The sequence below is a fragment of the Leucoraja erinacea genome, chromosome 2 (genome assembly GCF_028641065.1).
Source record: "Leucoraja erinacea ecotype New England chromosome 2, Leri_hhj_1, whole genome shotgun sequence".
In the NCBI taxonomy this organism is placed as follows: Eukaryota; Metazoa; Chordata; class Chondrichthyes; order Rajiformes; family Rajidae; genus Leucoraja; species Leucoraja erinaceus.
In genome coordinates, this window is record NC_073378.1 from 113,958,813 (window position 1) to 113,977,622 (window position 18,810).

An 18,810-nucleotide genomic window follows, 5' to 3' on the forward strand; every position below is an offset into this window, starting at 1 on the left:
CCCATTTCAAATAAAACTTACGCAAAACTGCATTTCGTTGTACTGATACTTGTATTTGTGCGATCACATTAAAGTTGAATTGAATTGAATTGAATTCACAGACCCCCTCAATGTGAATTTAATCTTTTATGTGACGATGCAACGAGACCTGGGTGTCATGGTACACCAGTCATTAAAAGTAGGCATGCAGGTGCAGCAGGCAGTGAGGAAGGCGAATGGTATGTTAGCATTCATAGCAAAAGGATTTGAGTATAGGAGCAGGGAGGTTCTACTGCAGTTGTACAGGGTCTTGGTGAGACCACACCTAGAGTATTGCGTACAGTTTTGGTCTCCTAATCTGAGGAAAGACATTCTTGCCATAGAGGGAGTCCAGAGAAGGTTCACCAGGCTGATTCCTGGGATGTCAGGACTTTCATATGAAAAAAGACTGGATAGACTCGGTTTGTACTCGCTAGAATTTTGATAAGACTGAGGGGGGATCTTATAGAAACTTACAAAATTCTTAAGGGGTTGGACAGGCTAGATGCAGGAAGATTATTCCTGATGTTGGGGAAGTCCAGAACAAGGGGTCACAGTTTAAGGATAAGGGGGAAATCTCTTAGGACCGAGATGTGGAAAACATTTTTCACACAGAGAGTGGTGAATCTCTGGAATTCTCTCCCGCAGAAGGTAGTTGAGGCCAGTTCATTGGCTATATTTAAGAGGGAGTTAGATGTGGCCCTTGTGGCTAAAGGGATCAGGGGGTATGGAGAGAAGGCAGGTACAGGATACTGAGTTGGATGATCAGCCATGATCATATTGAATGGCGGTGCAGGCTCGAAGGGCCGAATGGCCTACTCCTGCACCTATTTTCTATGTTTCTATGTTTTCTAGCCTTAAAAAAAACATGACGTCTTCCAGCCAAGCAGCGGCAGATGGAGGAGTGGTAGATTTCCAGACCAGCAAGATTCTCCTATGGGCCAAAAGTGATGTAAATGTAATGATATCAGATTGGGTTGTATTTAAACCCAAGGTTTTATCTGTTACACCAAATACAGCTACAAGCGGGCAAGGTCTCACTGTCATCCCAAGGACTTCACTGATGGTTTTAAAAACCACTGCCCAGTAGTTAACAAGTTTGGGGCAAGACCAGAATGCATGAGCTAGATTGGCTGGAGAGAACGAGCACCTGTCACAGCCAGCGTCCATCCCTGGATATATGTTAGCAAGCCTGGCTTTGCTTAAATGAACCCTGTGTAAAACTTTAAATTGTATGAGCCCCAATCTAGCACATGATGACGAGGAGTGGACTTTTTTCAGCGCTTCTGCCCAGATCCATACCAAGGTCATCCTCCCACCTAGCTTTAACTTTGTTCAGGTTTTGATCTCCTAAATACATCAATTGAGAATATATAGGTATGTTACAAAACCTACCTGAATCGTGTCTGAGTATCTGCCCCACCCCGTGTGCGCGATTCTGGCGCTGTTTAGAGGGGGCGGGTTTAAAACGCGATTTTTACTAGTTTATTTATATAGCACTTTTCAACAAAACCAGTATTTGAACCAATCGAAAATGTTCAGCCTAGTAAATCATTAATGGAAAATCGCTGGAAGACCCCGTCGCAAAAGGTATTATTAGTTTTTATGGCCTTGTATAATAGTTATAGTAGTTTAAAAAATCACTCTCTCAACCCGCAACCTCTCGCAGCCCCAGGGTTTTATAAAGCAAACAATTAAAGGTATGTACCCTATTTTTACATTAAAAGGGGCTTCTTAAGAACACTGTATATAAAGTTTTCTATAGCGAATAGTTCATTTTGGGCTCTTTATATCCCACAGTATTTTTCTGGGCATTTGAGGGCACAAATCCAGCGCAATGTGAACGTTCTAAACCAGCGCGTTCACAGGAACCCACTAGAAAGCCGATTTAAATTGACTTTAATTTACAGCAATTGAACACTAAATTCCTTCCATTTGGCCTATAAATTGATGTAAATGAGATTTAAAAATCATGTTTTATTGTGAATTATTTGTGAATATTGTTTGGACACTTAGGCTATTTAAAAATGTTAATCATTTATTAAGAAATTGATAGATGTTTAGATCTAGTAATTGAAGTTTGGAATTAGCTACAATTGGGTAACTAATTATATGCTTTAATTTCAGGTCCTCCAAGTAAGATTATTTTATATTTGTTTCAGAATGGTTCAATCTATGATAACTGAAAATTTCATTCAGTTCTCTTAATTTTTAAGAAGGTTATGGGCTTTTGACTGTCCTCGATCACAGCTTTTTTGTTATGTCTATAGAAAACCAATAGGGAACAAGATGCTAATTTCCGAGTATGAAAATGGCCATAACTTTTTTATTACTTGAGATATGAAAGTGAATTAGGTGTCAAACTAAACTAATTGTTATGCTTTATCTGATGGGATAAATTGCAGAATTGATTTTTTAAATCTCAAAATTTTGTAACATTGCTAGAATATACTGCAGAGATCAGTCCTTTATTTGCAAATGTAAGAGTAAGTTTATCCAACACTGTGACAGGAGGGAGATCAGGAAAAGAAGGACATTTTTTCATGACTAAGTGGCGGACCTGAAGATATTTAAAGAAATGATTATGTGGGAGGCCATGTTTTTTGTGTAGGTTGTCGAAACTATCAAATATGTTGTTAGTGTATAAATCCTTAAGGCACATAAGACCATTCAAACCCCACTATCGAAAGGTTGAGTCAAGTGTAGGGGGGGAGGGGGAATAAATGGTTACTATGAATGGGATCCAGAACTGAAGCTGATGTAAGCTTATAATGGCAACAAAATTGGTTAAAAATTTTGATGGTGGATAATATGACAGGGTTGGATGTAAATCTAGAGGGTTTCAATGGCAGGGAGGAATATACTAAAGCTGGGAGAGACGAGAAGTAACGGGATTGTAATTCAAGCAGACCAGTCTGTATCTGGTCAGTGGAGCCAGAATAATATCTTTTGGATATTGGATGCCCAGTTGTTAGGCGCTTCCCCCTCCTGGTGAATGCTATGTATTTACCTTTCTCTGTTTCTCTTCCGAGTACAGGCCTCGTGGCTGTGAGTCTGGAATCAAGGGGTTAAAGGCTCCTGTATCCGATTGGCCAAGCTACGTCAGGTGACGGGTGACTCATCTGAAGCTTAAATACCAGAGTTTCCCAGGATTCTCTCTCTTCTTCGTAGACCCTGACTGATGAGCAGCCTGCTGGTGTGAACCGAGGGAGGCCTGGCCACATGGCATAGAACTTTGTGTACTTTCACCATTCCTTGGTAACAAATATTGAATTGGGACGGATAAGGGCTGACCTTAGTGTTTTCGTGTATTTTGTTTCAGGGTTATATCTCTTTAGGCAGGTTTTAGAGTCTCTGGTTCGACGGTCCATCACGTGGCTGGCTGGAGCATTGTTAAATTGTTTGTCAGTTCATCCATATCCCTGACTGGGTTGTTTAAATCAGGTTTGGGTTTTGTGTTCCATTGAATAATTAAAACTATTTTTGAACTTGAACCTGGTTTTTGCCTTGTGTTACGCGGCTCTGAAGTACCTGCATTCGGGAGTCGTAACACCAGTAATAATTAATAAAGCTAGGAAGGCTTCACGACATCTTTGGAGAGTGCACTTATTGACCCTTGGAACCTTGTTACCACATATAAAGGAGGTTATAGATTGGTTAACTGAGTTAAAAAATGACCACCTTTGCACCACCTTATTTACCATTGTTCTGTGGTCTTTATTGCGTCAAGTTTCGTTCAGATTGATGTTATATTTCACAAGTTTTTGACATTTAGAAGTTTTTAAAACGCCACTTTGAGAAGAATAACTATGACTGCTGTGACTTTTCTGGCAGTTTCCGGCTATGATGTCACAATGGCATCTCACAGTCATCCAATCACAATGGGATCTCATTTACACAAGATTCCGTGAAATGTGGGGTTGGGATGGGGGGGGGGTTTCATGTGGGATGGATTGATTGCCGTTTTACAAAAAAAGATTCCAGAACTTTCCTCCAACGCCGCCCCCGGGTGAGTGGTGGATTATTGCATTGGGGGAACGGTGCCTAACGGGTCCCACTTGGGCTAGTATATATCTATATACTATTAAAAGTTTTGTCTTGTTTGTCTGTGATCTTAGGAGCTGCGCCAAAATGGTACACTATAGCGGGACATTTTTTGCAGAATCTTAAGTCTTGTAATCGACTAAGTGGGTCATTCAACTGGCAAAGAGCCCTTGCCAACACTTTAAAAAAAATCTAAGAGAAGTTGAACAGAACAAGCAGCCCATTGGCAATACACACCATTTAGGTCGCACACAGTGAGGATCCTGTGACTAGGGTTTGAACTGGTCATGAAACAAGCACTTACACTATTCACATCTATCTATATTACTAAATCTCTGATCTTGACCGCTTTTGGCCGACTGTGCTGCGATTTCCGAGAGAACGCCACCACCTACGGCCGTCATTTTTGGCCACCTCGCTCAGAGGCCCCCTCCGCCGTATGAGTGCGGAGGATTTTTTCCGTCGATGAAAAATGAGAGAGATATTAATGTTTTTACAAAATTCCCCATACTCTCTGCTGCCCCCGCTGGCGGCAGGGGGAGGGACTATAAAACCAGGAAGTGTCGTGCCTCACTCAGTCTCTGCCAGACCCAGGAAGCGAGAGGGTCACGGCTCTCTGAGCTACGAATAACACTGAACGCACGTCTACTCCACGGTGAGTCCTCTCGATGCGGCTGTAAAGTGGCTGCAGCTCTTTTTAAAAAGTTTGTGTTCACAAAATGAATTTTGGTTGTCGGGTGGCTGCAGCCCAATTGTTTGCCTTGGCTTGGCTTTTAAAATCGTTGCAACAGTTGGATGCCTGCCCAAGCATCCATTCGGCCCACAATGTATATACTAGCCCTCTGGAAACCTGTACCTTCAGCTCGCAACACCCATACTAGCGCAACAGACAGCCCCCCCACTGGCGAACAGTATTGGAATTGGTGGAGAGGTGGAATATTGCATTGGTGACCACCACTCCCGTGTGATGCTGGGACCCAACGGGTCCCACAGTCTTGTATTTATCCTATTTTTCCTCCACACATTCAAAAAATTCTACCACTCGCCTATACATAAGAGGTAACATCCAGTAGCTGATTAACCTGCCAACCTGCACAAATCTTTGGAATGTGGAAGGAAACCAGAACAATTCATTTACACAAGATTCTGTGAAATGTAAAGATTTCGAAAACTGAAAATGACATCACAAAGTGATCTCTGCTGCCAATACACAAGCTATGAGAGTTGATGGAGTCGGAGATGGGAGGAGAAAAAATGTTATTTAAACATTGTCTTCAGTGGGGGAGTGAGATAGGGGAGGGGTGAGGGAGGGAGTGACAGAGGGAAGGGAAAAGGAGAGGGAGGGAGAGGTGACAGAGAGACATTGGAATCAGCAACTTCAAAAGTCGTCAATTCATTGGCTCCAGGGAGGAAGCGCCCACTGCCCCCCCCCCCAGGAGGGATTGATTGGCTCAAAGGAGCGCCGACCCAAAGGTCGTCCATTCATTGGCTCCAGGAAGCGCCAACTGCCTGCCCCCCCCCCCCCCCCCCCCCCCCATGGAAAGGATTGATTGCGTTGGGGGAACAGGGCCCAACGGGTCACAGGGGAGAGGAAGGAGGGAGGGGAGATGAGGAGAGAGAAGAGGGAGGGTGAAGAGGAGGGGGAGGGATTGTTGGGGGATGAGGGGAAATGAGCCGCGCCTGTGCAGTTAGGGGCTATTTTTATTTCTATTTATTTTTTTCTGCACACTGAATGGACACTGGTTGAGTAAAGTTTTTTTGTTTTCTCTGGGTATGTGAGCACTCAGGAAAATGACAATAAAGATATAATACTATACTACTACAGGTGCACAACCTTTTATCCGAAAGCCTTGGGACCAGACACTTGTCGGATTTCGGACATTTTCGGATTTCAGAATGGAAGATTTTTAGCGTAGATTAGGTAGGTAGCGCGGGCGGCTTGAAAAGTCTGGAGCTGCTGCCTCCTCCCGGGTGACCGGGAGAATCATTGCATAAATGTTAGTCAGTTAGTTTGGAGGGATTTTATGTGGTGGTGGTGGAGTCGGGGTGAAGGGGGAAACTTTAATTCTTAGTCCCCTACCTGGTCGGCGACTCCCAACCTCGCGGAGCTGGGGGCTCCGTCCGGCCGCGGGCGGCGCCGGTTGGAGCTCCGACCCCGGCAACTCTACCCCTGGCTGCGAGGCGCTCCAAATCCAGCGCCGCCCGCGGTCGGACGTCCCAGCTCCGGGAATGTCGGGAGTCGGCAGCGTCGCAGCGCTGGGATACCAGCGGGGAGCGGGCAATGCCTTACCGGGTCGCCGTGCGGCAAGCTCCGGAACGCTGTGGCCGCCGACACACAACATCGCGGAGCGTCGCTGGATTTGGAGCCGCGGAGCTAGGGGCTCCATCCGGCCGCGGGCAGCGCCGGTTGGAGCTCCAACCCCGGCAACTCTACCCCTGGCTGCGCGGCTCCAAATCCAGCGACGCTCCGCGATGTTGTGTGTCGGCGGCCACAGCGCTCCGGAGCTTGCCGCACGGCGACCCGGTAAGGCATTGCCCGCTCCCCGCTGGTTTCCCAGCGCTGCGACGCTGCCGACTCCCGACATTTGCGGAGCTGGGGCGTCCGGCCGCGGGCCGCGCTGGATTTGGAGCGCCTCGCAGCCAGGGGTAGAGTTGCCGGGGTCGGAGCTACAACTGGCGCCGCCCGCAGCCCCAACGGCCACAGCGCTGCGGAGCTTACTGCACGGCGACCCGGTAAGGCATTGACCGCTCTCCGCCTCTCCGACCAGGTAGGGGACTAAGAATTAAAGTTTACCCCTTCACCCCCCCTTCACATAAAAGCCCTCCAAACTAACTGACTAACATTTAAGCAATGATTTACAGATGTTTAAGCGTCTCCCGGTCTCCAGGGAGGAGGCAGCCGCTACAGTAGTACAGACCTGGGTTGACCGTGGGTCGTTTTGGGTCAAGTTTGGCGCCAAACGCGAGCTTTGGTGCGCAGACGACATCTGGGAAAAATGGCCAGTTTTCGGAGCTTTTCGGTTTCTGGAACACCGGATAAAAGGTTGTGCACCTGTACTACTATGGGTGATTGGTGGAACATTTCGTTGGGGGTGATTGGCTCCGGGGACGCGCCAACGCTGCGATCGGGCTCCAGCCCCCCCGTGTGACACAAACATATATATATACACACACATACATATATACATACACACACACACACACACACACATATACACACACATATACACACACAAATACACACACACACATGTATGCACACACATATATACATACACACATATATATATATACACACACACACATAGTGCGCAGTGCGCACACACACATATACACGCAAATATACACACACAAATACACACGCATGTATGCACACACATATATACACACATATATACATACACACATATATATATATATACACACACACATATATATATACACACACACACACATAGAGTGGCTTGCAAAAGTTTTCATACCCCTTGAACTTTTCCACATTTTGTCACGTTACAACCACAACCGTAAATGTATTTTATTGGGATTTTATGTGATAGACCAACACAAAGTGGTGCATAATTGTGAAGTGGAAGGAAAATGATACATGGTTTTCAAATTTTTTTACAAATAAAAAACTGAAAAGTGTGGCGTGCGAAAGTATTCAGCCCCCCCGAGTCAATACTTTATAGAACCACCTTACACTGCAATTAGAGCTGCAAGTCTTTTGGGGTATATCTCTACCAGCGGTAGAGACCGAAATATTTGCCCATTCGTCTTTGCAAAATAACTCAAGCTCAGTCAGATTGGATGGAGAGCGTCTGTGAACAGCAATTTTCAAGTGGCCAGAGATTCTCAATTGGATTTAGGTCTGGACTTTGACTGGGCCATTCTAACACATGAATATGATTTGATCTAAACCATTCCGGCACGGACTTGTAGGGCCGAGATGGCCTGTTTCCGTGCTGTAATTGTTATATTCCATTGTAGCTCTGGCTGTATGTTTAGGGCCGTTGTCCTGCTGGAAGGTGAACCTCCGCCCCAGTCTCAAGTCTTTTGCAGACTCTAACAGGTTTTCTTCCAAGATTGCCCTGTATTTGGCTCCATCCATCTTCCCATCAACTCTGACCAACTTCCCTGTCCCTGCTGAAGAAAAGCATCCCCACAGCATGATGCTGCTACCACCATGTTTCACAGTGGGGATGGTGTGTTCAGGGTGATGTGCAGTGTTAGTTTTCCGCCACACATAGCGTTTTGCATTTAGGCCAAAAACTTCAATTTTGGTCTCATCTGACCAGAGCACCTTCCTCCACATGTTTGCTGTGTCCCCCACATGGCTTGTGGCAAACTGCAAACGGGACGTCTTATGGCTTTTTTTCAACAATGGCTTTCTTCTTGCCACTCTTCCATAAAGGCCCGATTTGTGGAGTGCACGACTAATAGTTGTCCTGTGGACAGATTCTCCCACCTGAGCTGTGGATTTCTGCAGCTCCTCCAGAGTTACCATGGGCCTCTTGGCTGCTTCTCTGATCAATGCTCTCCTTGCCCGGCCTGTCAGTTTAGGTGGACGGCCATGTCTTGGTAGGTTTGCAGTTGTGCCATACTCTTTCCATTTTCAGATGATGGATTGAACAGTGCTCCATGAGATGTTCAAAGCTTGGGATATTTTTTTATAACCTAACCCTGCTTTAAACTTCTCCACAACTTTATCCCTGACCTGTCTGGTGTGTTCCTTGGGCTTCATGATGTTGTTTGTTCACTAATGTTCTCTAACAAACCTCTGAGGCCTTCACAGAACAGCTGTATTTATACTGAGATTAGATTACACACAAGTGGACTCTATTTACTAATTAGGTGACTTCTGAAGGCAATTGGTTGCACTGGATTTTATTCAGGGGTATCAGAGTAAAGGGGGCTGAATACTTTTGCACCCCACACGTTTCAGTTTTTTATTTGTAAAAAAATTTGAAAACCATGTATCATTTTCCTTCCGCTTCACAATTATGCGCCACTTTGTGTTGGTCTATCACATAAAATCCCAATAAAATACATTTACGTTTGTGGTTGTAACGTGACAAAATGTGGAAAAGTTCAAGGGGTATGAATACTTTTGCAAGCCACTGTATATATACACACACACACACACACACACATATATATATAAATACACATATACATAAATATATATATATATATATATACACATGTATATACACATATATATATATATATATACACACATATATATATACCAGGGCTCGAAATTAGCGGTTGCCCTGTTGCCAATGGCAACCCACAGTCCCGCCGGGCCATTTTGCCCGGCTTCGCAAGCACCCAGGAGACCTATCGTTTCATTCTGAGCGGGCCTCCTCTCGATCTTTCTCTCTATCACTCTACGTCTCCGCCCGCTATCCGTGTCCGTGTCCCGGGTCTCCACCTGCCCCATGTCCGCCGGCAAGGACCGGCCGCCTTACACATGCGCACAACCACGGCCAGCACCAAAGATCGTATAGCGAAGATCTTTGGCCAGCACATCATTGACCGTGGTTGTGTGCATGTGCCGCCCTGCACATGCGCACTGCAAACTGGTCAGCGTCGGCCACTTTCTCCCTCCCTTTGCATGGCGGGAGATCTGGCTGCCATTGCTGTCCACAAGCCGCGACCGCTGAAAACCAATGCAGAATCACTCGCTGGAGTTGGAGTAACTCCCTGGAGTAACTCTTGCTGCCTGGTTTCCTGGTCCACCAAAAATATTCTAAATGGAATTTAAACAGAATTTAAACACCACCACCAAGCTCTGAAAATAACAGCCTATTGCATTTTATCTGTTTATTTATTGTGTGTATATATATATTTATGGTCTATGGTATATAGACACAGTGAACTTTTATCTCCTGTTCTGTATTATATTTACATATTCTGTTGTGCTGCAGCAAGCAAGAATTTTATTGTCCTATCTGGGACACATGACAATAAAACTCTCTTCACTCTTGACTTGAACTTAAACAAAAAAGTGGGAAAAAACAGCTACCTTAAATGTAATTGCTTCTGGTTGGGTACCTATAGTAGGGTGAAGAATATTCCATGCTTTAATTGTGCGGCGGAACTCCATGGAGCAGCCAGCATCTCTGGGAAGAAATTGGGTGACGTTTCAGGTAGAGACCCTTCTTTAGATTTCCTCTGATTTTTGTGTTTTAGTTTAATTTAAACATACAGCGTGGAAACAAGCCCTGCGGCCCACCGAGTCCACGCCGACCTCTGAACACCCGTAAACTAGTTCTATCCCACACATTAGCGACGTAAGTCAAGAGTCAAGAGTGTTTTATTCTCTCATGTCCCAATGAAATCCTTACTTGCAGCAGCACAACAGAATATGTAAACATAGTACTCTGTAAACAATGTTATAAACGAGAAAACGAAACAGTGTATATTTATATATGAATATATAACTATACACACACACACACACACAAATAATTTCCCTCCTGGGATTAATAAAGTTCTATCGTATAGTATCTTGTGTGTAGGAAAAAACTGCAGATGCTGGTATAAACTGAAGATAGACACAAAAAGCTGGAGTAACTCAACAGGTCAGACAGAATCTCTGGACAAAAGGAAAATATTATGTTTTGGGTTGCGTCTGAAAAAGGTTCCTGCACACCTTTGGAATGTGGAAGGAAACAAGAGCACCCGGAGAAAACCCATGCGATCAAAAGGAAAAGGCGCAAACTCCATACAGACAGCACCCATATTCAGGATCAATTCCAGGTCTCTGTCAATTTTAGGCAGCAATTTTATGGCCAATGTACTGTCCCATAGTCTTGAACTGAATTAAAACATACAGTAGCTGTAAAGGGGGACATAGCATCACTTAGAGATTTAAAACTGAAAATGTTTGGTTTCTTTTTTTTTAGTAACCAAAGTTATTAACGTATAATTTTTTGTGTGTTAGAAAATAAAATCTAGTGGCACAGCTGGTGGACTTGCTGCCGCACACACCAGGGATCTGTGTTCGATCCTGTCCTCAGGCACTGTCTGTGTTGAATTTGCACATTCTCCCTGCAAGCATGTAGGTTTCCTCCCACATCCCAAAGATGCATTGGCTTTGTAGGTTAACTTGTCTCTGTAAAATTGCCCCTAACGTGTAGGGAGTGGGTGAGGAAAGTGGGATAACAGAACTTGTGTGAATGGGGAGACAAAAACGCTGGAGAAACTCAGCGGGTGAGGCAGCATCTATGGAGCGAAGGAAATAGGCAACGTTTTGGGTCGAGACCCTTCTTCAAACTGATGTGAGGGTGCAGGGGATGGGAAGAAGAAAGGAAGAGGCGGAGACAGTGGGCTGAGGGAGAGCTGGGAAGCGGAGGAGAAAGCAGGGACTACCCGAAATTGGAGGTCAATTTTCATACCGCTGGGGTGTAAACTGCCCAAGCGAAATATGAGGTGCTGCTCCTCCAATTTACGGTGGGCCTCACTCTGGCCATGGAGGATGAAAGTCGGATTCGGAATGGGAGGGGGAGTTGAAGTGCTGAGCCACCAGGAGATCAGGTTGGTTATTGCGAACCGAGCGGAGGTATTGGGCAAAGCGATCGACAAGCCTATGCTTGGTCTCACCGATGTAGAGCAGCTGACACCTAGAGCAGCGGATGCAATAGATGAGGTTGGAGGAGGTGCACGTGAACCTTTGCCACACCTGGAAAGGCGGCTTGGGTCCTTGAATGGAGTCAAGGGGGGAGGTAAAGCGACAAGTGTAGCATTTCCTGCGGTTTGCAAGGGAAAGTGCCAGGAGAGGGGGTGGTTTGGGTGGGAAGGGACGAAATGACCAAGGAGTTACTGAAGGAGTGGCCTCTGCGGAAAGCCGACTGGGGAGGAGATGGGAAGATATGGCCAGTGGTGGGATCCCGTTGGTAGACAAAGCTGGAGAAAATCAGCAGGTGAGGCATCATCTATAGAGCGAAGGAATAGGCGACGTTTCGGGTCAGGAGAAAGAAAGGAAGAGGCGGAGACAGTAGGCTGTGGGAGAGCTGGGAATGGGAGGGGAAGGAGCGAGAAAGCCCTGCCCGCCAAATGTTGCAAATCCCAGGACACTGAGTCCTGGTAGCAAGTGCATGTGCAACTGGATTTTTTAAAAACTTTAATGAGGGAGGGTGAATAAGGGGAAATGAGCCGCCCATGCGCAGTTGGGGGCTATGGGTGAGTGCTGGAATATTGCGTTGGGGGAACGGGTTGCGTTGGGGGAACAGGTGAGTGGTGAAATATTGTGTTGTGGCACGGGTTGCATTGGAGTCCAGGCCTGCCATAGGAGCTATGGGTGAGTGGTCGAATATTGCATTGGGGAAACGGGTTGCGTTGGGGGACCATGCCTCTGTGTGACAGGGACCCAACGGGTCCCACTTGGTCTAGTGAACTCTAAAATTAATTGCTGATTTAACACTGAATTTGCCATTTTACTAATAGAAAAGAAAATCATCTAACACTGAATTTAAATCTATTTAAAATGCAAAAAATAGTTGGTTTAAAATATTTATTAAACATACACATCTTCCACCACTTTCGCAACAAAATGATCCAACAATTGATAACCCATTATCTCTGTAATTACTCTATTAGTTGTAAGACAGCTTTTTACTTGTTTCAGAGTGGCTATGGACCCAAAACAAAACTCCAGAAGCAGATTGTTATGAATGTGCTCTACTTTTCTCAGCAACACTTGATTCAAAAGGACGCCAACAATCTTAACTGCATCAGCCCTGGCAACAAAGTATTCACTATAAGAACAAGTAAGTCTTGTAATCGACTAAGTGGCTCATTCAACTGGCAAAGAGCCCTTGCCAACACTTAAAAAAAAATCTAAGAGAACTTGAACAGAACAAGCAGCCCACTGGCAATACACAACATTTAGGTCGCACACAGTGACGATCCTGTGACTGGGGTTTGAACTGGTCATGAAACAAGCACTTACACTATTCACATATTTATCCTATTTTTTCTCCACACAGTCGATAGATTTCACCACTCGCCTATACATAAGGGGCAACATCCAGTGGCTGATTAACCTGCTAACCTGCACAAAGCTTTGGAATGTGGAAGGAAAACAGAACAATTCGACAGAATCATAAAGTGGCAGGTGAATAAGTAAGCTCCACAGAGAGCACTAAAATTAGGTGCAGCACAGTGGTGCAGCTGATAGAGCTGCTACCTCACAGTGCCAGGGAACTGGGTTCAGTCTTTACATCTGGTGCTGGATGTGTCAAGTTTGCACATTCTCCAGTGACCTGGTAGGTTTCCTCCAGGTGCTCCGGTTTCCCCCTCATCCCAAAAGCGTGCTGGTCTGTAGGTTAGTTGGCCTCTGTAAATTGCCCCTAATGTGTAGGGAATGGATGAGAAAGTGGGAGAACTAGTGTGAATGGGTGATTAATGGTCAGTGTGAACAGGGTAACTGTCAGGCCCGTTTCCATTGCTGCAACTTTATGAATAAATATAAATAAGTCAGGAATGAATCCCAGAAGCCATGAGGCAACAATTCAATTAGTTTAGTCACCTCAGCACATTACCACAAGGACTGCTTAAAAAAACAATTCATTGGGAGTATTTTTGGAAATTCCATTCTTTAGATAGAAATATAATTTGCAATAGTATACAGCAAAAGATTGCTTGCCTGGAATGGCTCACATTTGCTGTGGAGATTATTTAGTAAACACAGAGAAATGCCATGAACAATTAGTCTACTTAGGGGAGCTGATCAGTATTTTGTGATTTAGTCATGATATGTCAGTGTTGGAGCTTTCTAATGTTCAGAGCAATTCACGTGTGCTTTTCGTGCTTCCTTTAAAATGACTCACTGTGGAAGAAAATATTAATATCCTTTCTTATTTAATTTTGATTTGAATTGAACAAGGTAACGAAAGGGTGTTTGGATGTGACAATTGGCATCTCTCGTTGACCAGGCGTAGAAGAGGTTCATGGGAATCGGCAAAATAAGATTTGACGTATTACCTCTTGTCTAGGGATGTGTTCAAGGGTAGATGGTAAATGTAAACATGAAACAGTAGATGGAGATAAGGAAGCTTGTTTCTCTCAGCAGTGTGTTACAGTAGACCACCCACGCCCCCTACCGCTAGTAGCGTAGATATGATGCAGTAAATAGGTGCTTATGATTGGCTCGGAGAGGGCATGGTGACACGGTCCCCGTTAAAGGTGAGATAGAATAATGCCAAGACGCTCTTGTATTGTGTTTGACTAATATTAACTATCTGTTGTTGAAAAAGATTGACATAAACAAAAAAGTATGTTATGACTAATGAAATAATTGGTACCCATGTAGTAGATATTATATTTTTGTATAGTTGTATCCAACAAAAAAAACAAAAGTTGTTTACTGCACAGTATAACTGTCGGCTAATTCTGCGGTGAAGTCAGAGAAGTGGTGAGTAGTTAACTGCTGCTATCTCTCCTTGATATCATGCAATGAAGTCTCTTGAAGCAAACCTGCGAAGTCTCCGTTTTTCATTTTCCTTTAATTTCCATCTAAATTAATTTCATCCACACTCACTAATCTTACCAAGTGCAGGCTGCCATTAGTTGTTACACTTCTATTTGACAACATTGATTGTAGCTAGCATGTGCAATGACTCACTTAAAAATTGATCTTTGATGATCTTTTTGCATCTGCTATTTTTATCCTTTGGCCACATTTACTCTTTTCCCCATCACAGAATGGGGTTGGGTGGGGAAGAGTGTTGCAAGGATTGAAGAATGGAATTAGACTCCAGATAGAGTTTGAATATAATCACAAAATAAAAGGACACCATTTAAATTTTAAAAAGAGATACAAAGCACTGGAATAACTCAGTGGGTCAGGCAGCATCTCTGGAGAACATGGGCCGGCGAAGTTTCTGGTTAGGACCATTCTTCAGACCCAAAATGTCACCTATCCATGTTCTCCAGTGATGCTACCTGACCCGCTGAGTACCTCCAGCACTTTGTGTATTTTTTTGTATAAACCAGCATCTGCAATTCCTTGTATATCCTTTTATAATTCAATGTCGTTGAACATTTTTGCAACTTCGATACAAGCACCATAGTTGCAGAAAATCTATTAAATAAACACGCATGGTAAACGGTCACATCAAAAATCAATGAATTACCTCTTGCTCCAGTGAGCCTTATGTAACATGTTTTTAATATATTTTAAATTATTTTTTATATCCTTACCTGCTTCAGGTTCTGCAATGCAATCATCAACCTTGTTCTCACAGGACTGAACATTTTCTTCTGAACCAGTTTCTTTGCACGCTATACAGATGTAGCATCCTTTTACCAAATTGGCCTCATTATTTTCCAAAGATTTGTCACATTCTATGTGAATCCACCTAAAGACCAGAACAGAAATAGTCACATTCTTTCAATTGCCATTCAGTCAGGGTAGAAAAGGCGGGTACACCAATGAATCTACGTTGCACAGATCATAATGGTTGTAGACTCAGCCTCCGGACTGCTCTGCGGAATTAGATCTCGGATGGTGCATAATAACAGCATTATCACTACACTCTCAAGGCTTTTGATTTACACGGAGGAAATTCAGCCAGAGTTCCTTCTCGCTTCCCAGCAATTTTCCTGGGCACATCCATGCAGGTGTCGGATAAACATCGGAAAAATTTCAGCTCTCATGTTTTCTAGTCGAACTAAACATAAGAATGATTTCATTTTGCTGTCGAACTAAACATAAGAATGATTTCCTTTAAAAGGTCATTGGAAGACATCACATGACTGTATCAGCATATGGTCACACCACTCTGAGGAAAGGAGTGGGGCCAGAGGCGACTAGGGATGAAACTTCAATAAAATAAAAGGTAAAGTCAAGTGATGGAACATTCAAAATATTGCAAGGAAAAACAAGCTGGCACATTCACATCAATGAAGTTAGCTTTCCAAATTTTAAGCAACTCTGTTCCTAAAGGCTAAGTTATACTGCTTGGCAGTCTGTTGCAAATGAACAATGTTAACCGAGTTTAGAGCAAAAGATATTAAAATAGTGATACCTGCTATACTTCAATCGAATGGTTAACAGAAAACTTCAAATAGAATCAGGAGTTACACAGAAATATGTTAGCTTACCTTAGGTAACTGTAATACTGGCAGAATCCTGGCAATATAGATTATAACCTGAAAATAGCACTTGCTATGTTAAATTTTAGGCATGTAAAAATGCTAGGAGGAATTCAATGAAACATTACTTTCAATGGCTAATTTGGCTTTTGCACTTCCTAAGTGGATCTTCCACACTATCCACTGTACAATCATAATCAGTCTCCAAGGCCATATCACCATCAGAGACCCATAAATGATCAGAGACCCATAAATGATCAATGCCAATACGTGATCAATAAGGTATGACTCTTTTTTGAGAGTTTTCTTTCCCTTTTGATAAAACAGCTTGTTTTCCTTGCAATGCTTTGACAACAAATAATGAGGTGCTGGTCTGGAAAACGGGGGCAGATCTAGGCAGTTGAGATTAAGTGTATCCCTGGAGGAAAGTAGGAGACAATGGAGCACACTCAAGGAGGAAATCAGGAGGACAAGAATGGGGCATGAGATAACACCGTCAGATAGGATTAAGGAGAATCCAAAGAGATTTAATGTATATTAAGGGGGAAAGAGTAACTGAGAGAGAATAGGAGCCCTCAAAAACCAAATTGGTCATTTGTGTGTGGAGCCACAGGTGATGGAGGGTCTGAATGAATAAGAAAGCTGGGCGAGCTGAAGGGCAAGACAAAGCCTGGCAAGTAAGACAAAATGTGTAGGAAAGAACTGCAGATGCTGGTTTAAATCGTAGTCAAATGTATTCTTCAGACTGCAGAAGGGTCTCGACCCGAAACGTCACTCATTCCTTCTCTCCACAGATGCTGCCTGTCCTACTGTGTTACTCCAGCATTTTGTGTCTACCTGACAAGTAAGAGGTGGATACGAGTGAGGGGAGGTTTTTCGGGTTGATAGGCGGATGGACAATGGCCAGTGGTCAAATGAAAGAAGATGCTAAAAAAAAGGATTGATGAGTTACAAATTATGAAGCTAAAGGAAAGAATGTAGGTGGAAGTGACGGGGGAGGGAGAGGAAAAATAGGTGCAAGCCCAAGGTGGACACAGGGAAGAAGGGGTGGGGGGGTGCAAAGAGACAGGTTTGTAGTTACATAAAACTGGAGAATTCAATGTTCATATCATTGAATTGTAAGATACCCAAATGGAATAGGAGGTGTTGATACTCCAATTTTGCATGTGGTCTCATTCTGGTAATGGGGGCAGTCAGGACAGAAAGATCGGTATGGTAATAGGAAGAGGAGTTAAAATGGTTGGCAACCGAGAGATCCAGTAGGCATGGGCGGACTGACTCTAAGTGTTCGACGAAATGGTCGGAGTCTACACTTGGTCTTGCCGATGTACAGGAGGTCATATCAGGAACACCGTATGCAGTAAATGAGATCAGAGGAGGTTCACACGAACCTCTAAAGATAGATACGAAGAGCTGGAGTAACTCAGTGGGACAGGCAGCATCTCTGGTGAGAAGGAATGGGCGACGTTTCGGGTTGAGATGAAGATGGGTCCCGACCCGAAACGTCACCCATTCTGAGCAAATGGACCAAGAAATGGCAAAAAGAGTTTAATTCAAATAAATGTGAGGTGTTTCATATTGGAAGTCAAACCAGGGTGGGATCTTCACAGTGAATTGTTGGGCACAGTGAATTGTAGAGTAAAGGGCCTGTCCCACTTGGGCGTCATTTGTGCGACACGCAGGTGGCGAGCGAAGATTTTGTGAATCCCAAAATCCTGGGGCGCAGCACTCGACCGCGCGTCACTGCCTACATCACCACGCACCATGCGCACGTAATGCGCGCATCACGTGCGTCATGACGTGTAAATTATATTGCGTAAATGACGCCCAAGTGGGACAGGCCCTTAAAGGGTTCTGGGGAGTGCTGTGTAGCAGACGGCTCATGGCGTCCTGGTAAATAGCTCCCTGTAAAGAGTGCAGAGATGACGTACAAGGATATTGAGGCCTGAGCCATAGGAAAGGTTGTGCAGGCCAGGACTTAATACCTTGGCGTACTAGAGGTTGAGGAGTGATCTAATAGAGATGTATAAAATCATGAGGGGAAGGGAATAGGCGAATACACAGTCCATTTCCCAGGATAGCGGAATCAAAAACTAGAGGGCATGGGATTAAGGTGAGAAGAGAATATAATAGGAGCCAGTGGAGCACCTTTCTCATGTAATAGGTTGTGAGCATATGGAACTAGTTGCCAGATGAAGTAGTTGAGGGAGATACAATAACAACATTCAGAAAACATTTGCTTAGGTTCATGGATGGGAAAGATTAAGAGCGATATGGGACAGGAACGGGCAAATGGGACTTGCAGATGGCATGGCTTTGCAGTCAGCATGGACGAGTTGGGCTGAAGGGCCTGTTTCCATGCTCCATGACTAATTCCTTCAGGAAATGTGACAGATGGCACAGAAGGTATGTAATCTGATTACTTATCCTTCTTGATCGATTTCTGGCTTGATAGCTCTTCACTTGCTCATCATTGAATGCACCCATTTCTCTATTGAAAGCTGGTAAATGACGAGGTGAAATACTTGTTGTTAAATGAAATAATTAAACCTCTTTCCATATGGAATAAAACCCAAACTTAATTGTTTGACACGTCAGTGAATTATGCTGCGACAATGCTCAGCTATAATGACAGAAAGATTCTCC

General features: G+C 44.1%; 1 protein-coding gene across 10 annotated transcripts in view; it reads right to left on the bottom strand.

Annotated features, from left to right (window-relative positions):
* The window catches only part of kmt2ca (lysine (K)-specific methyltransferase 2Ca), a 342,802-nt gene that overhangs the window by 158,968 nt on the left and 165,024 nt on the right, over positions 1 to 18,810 (bottom strand). For all 10 annotated transcript variants that reach the window (XM_055664102.1, XM_055664129.1, XM_055664136.1 and 7 more), the window contains one exon: positions 15,271 to 15,428. In XM_055664102.1, the coding sequence (XP_055520077.1) occupies positions 15,271 to 15,428 (158 nt within the window). The remainder of the gene's footprint in view (positions 1 to 15,270; positions 15,429 to 18,810) is intronic.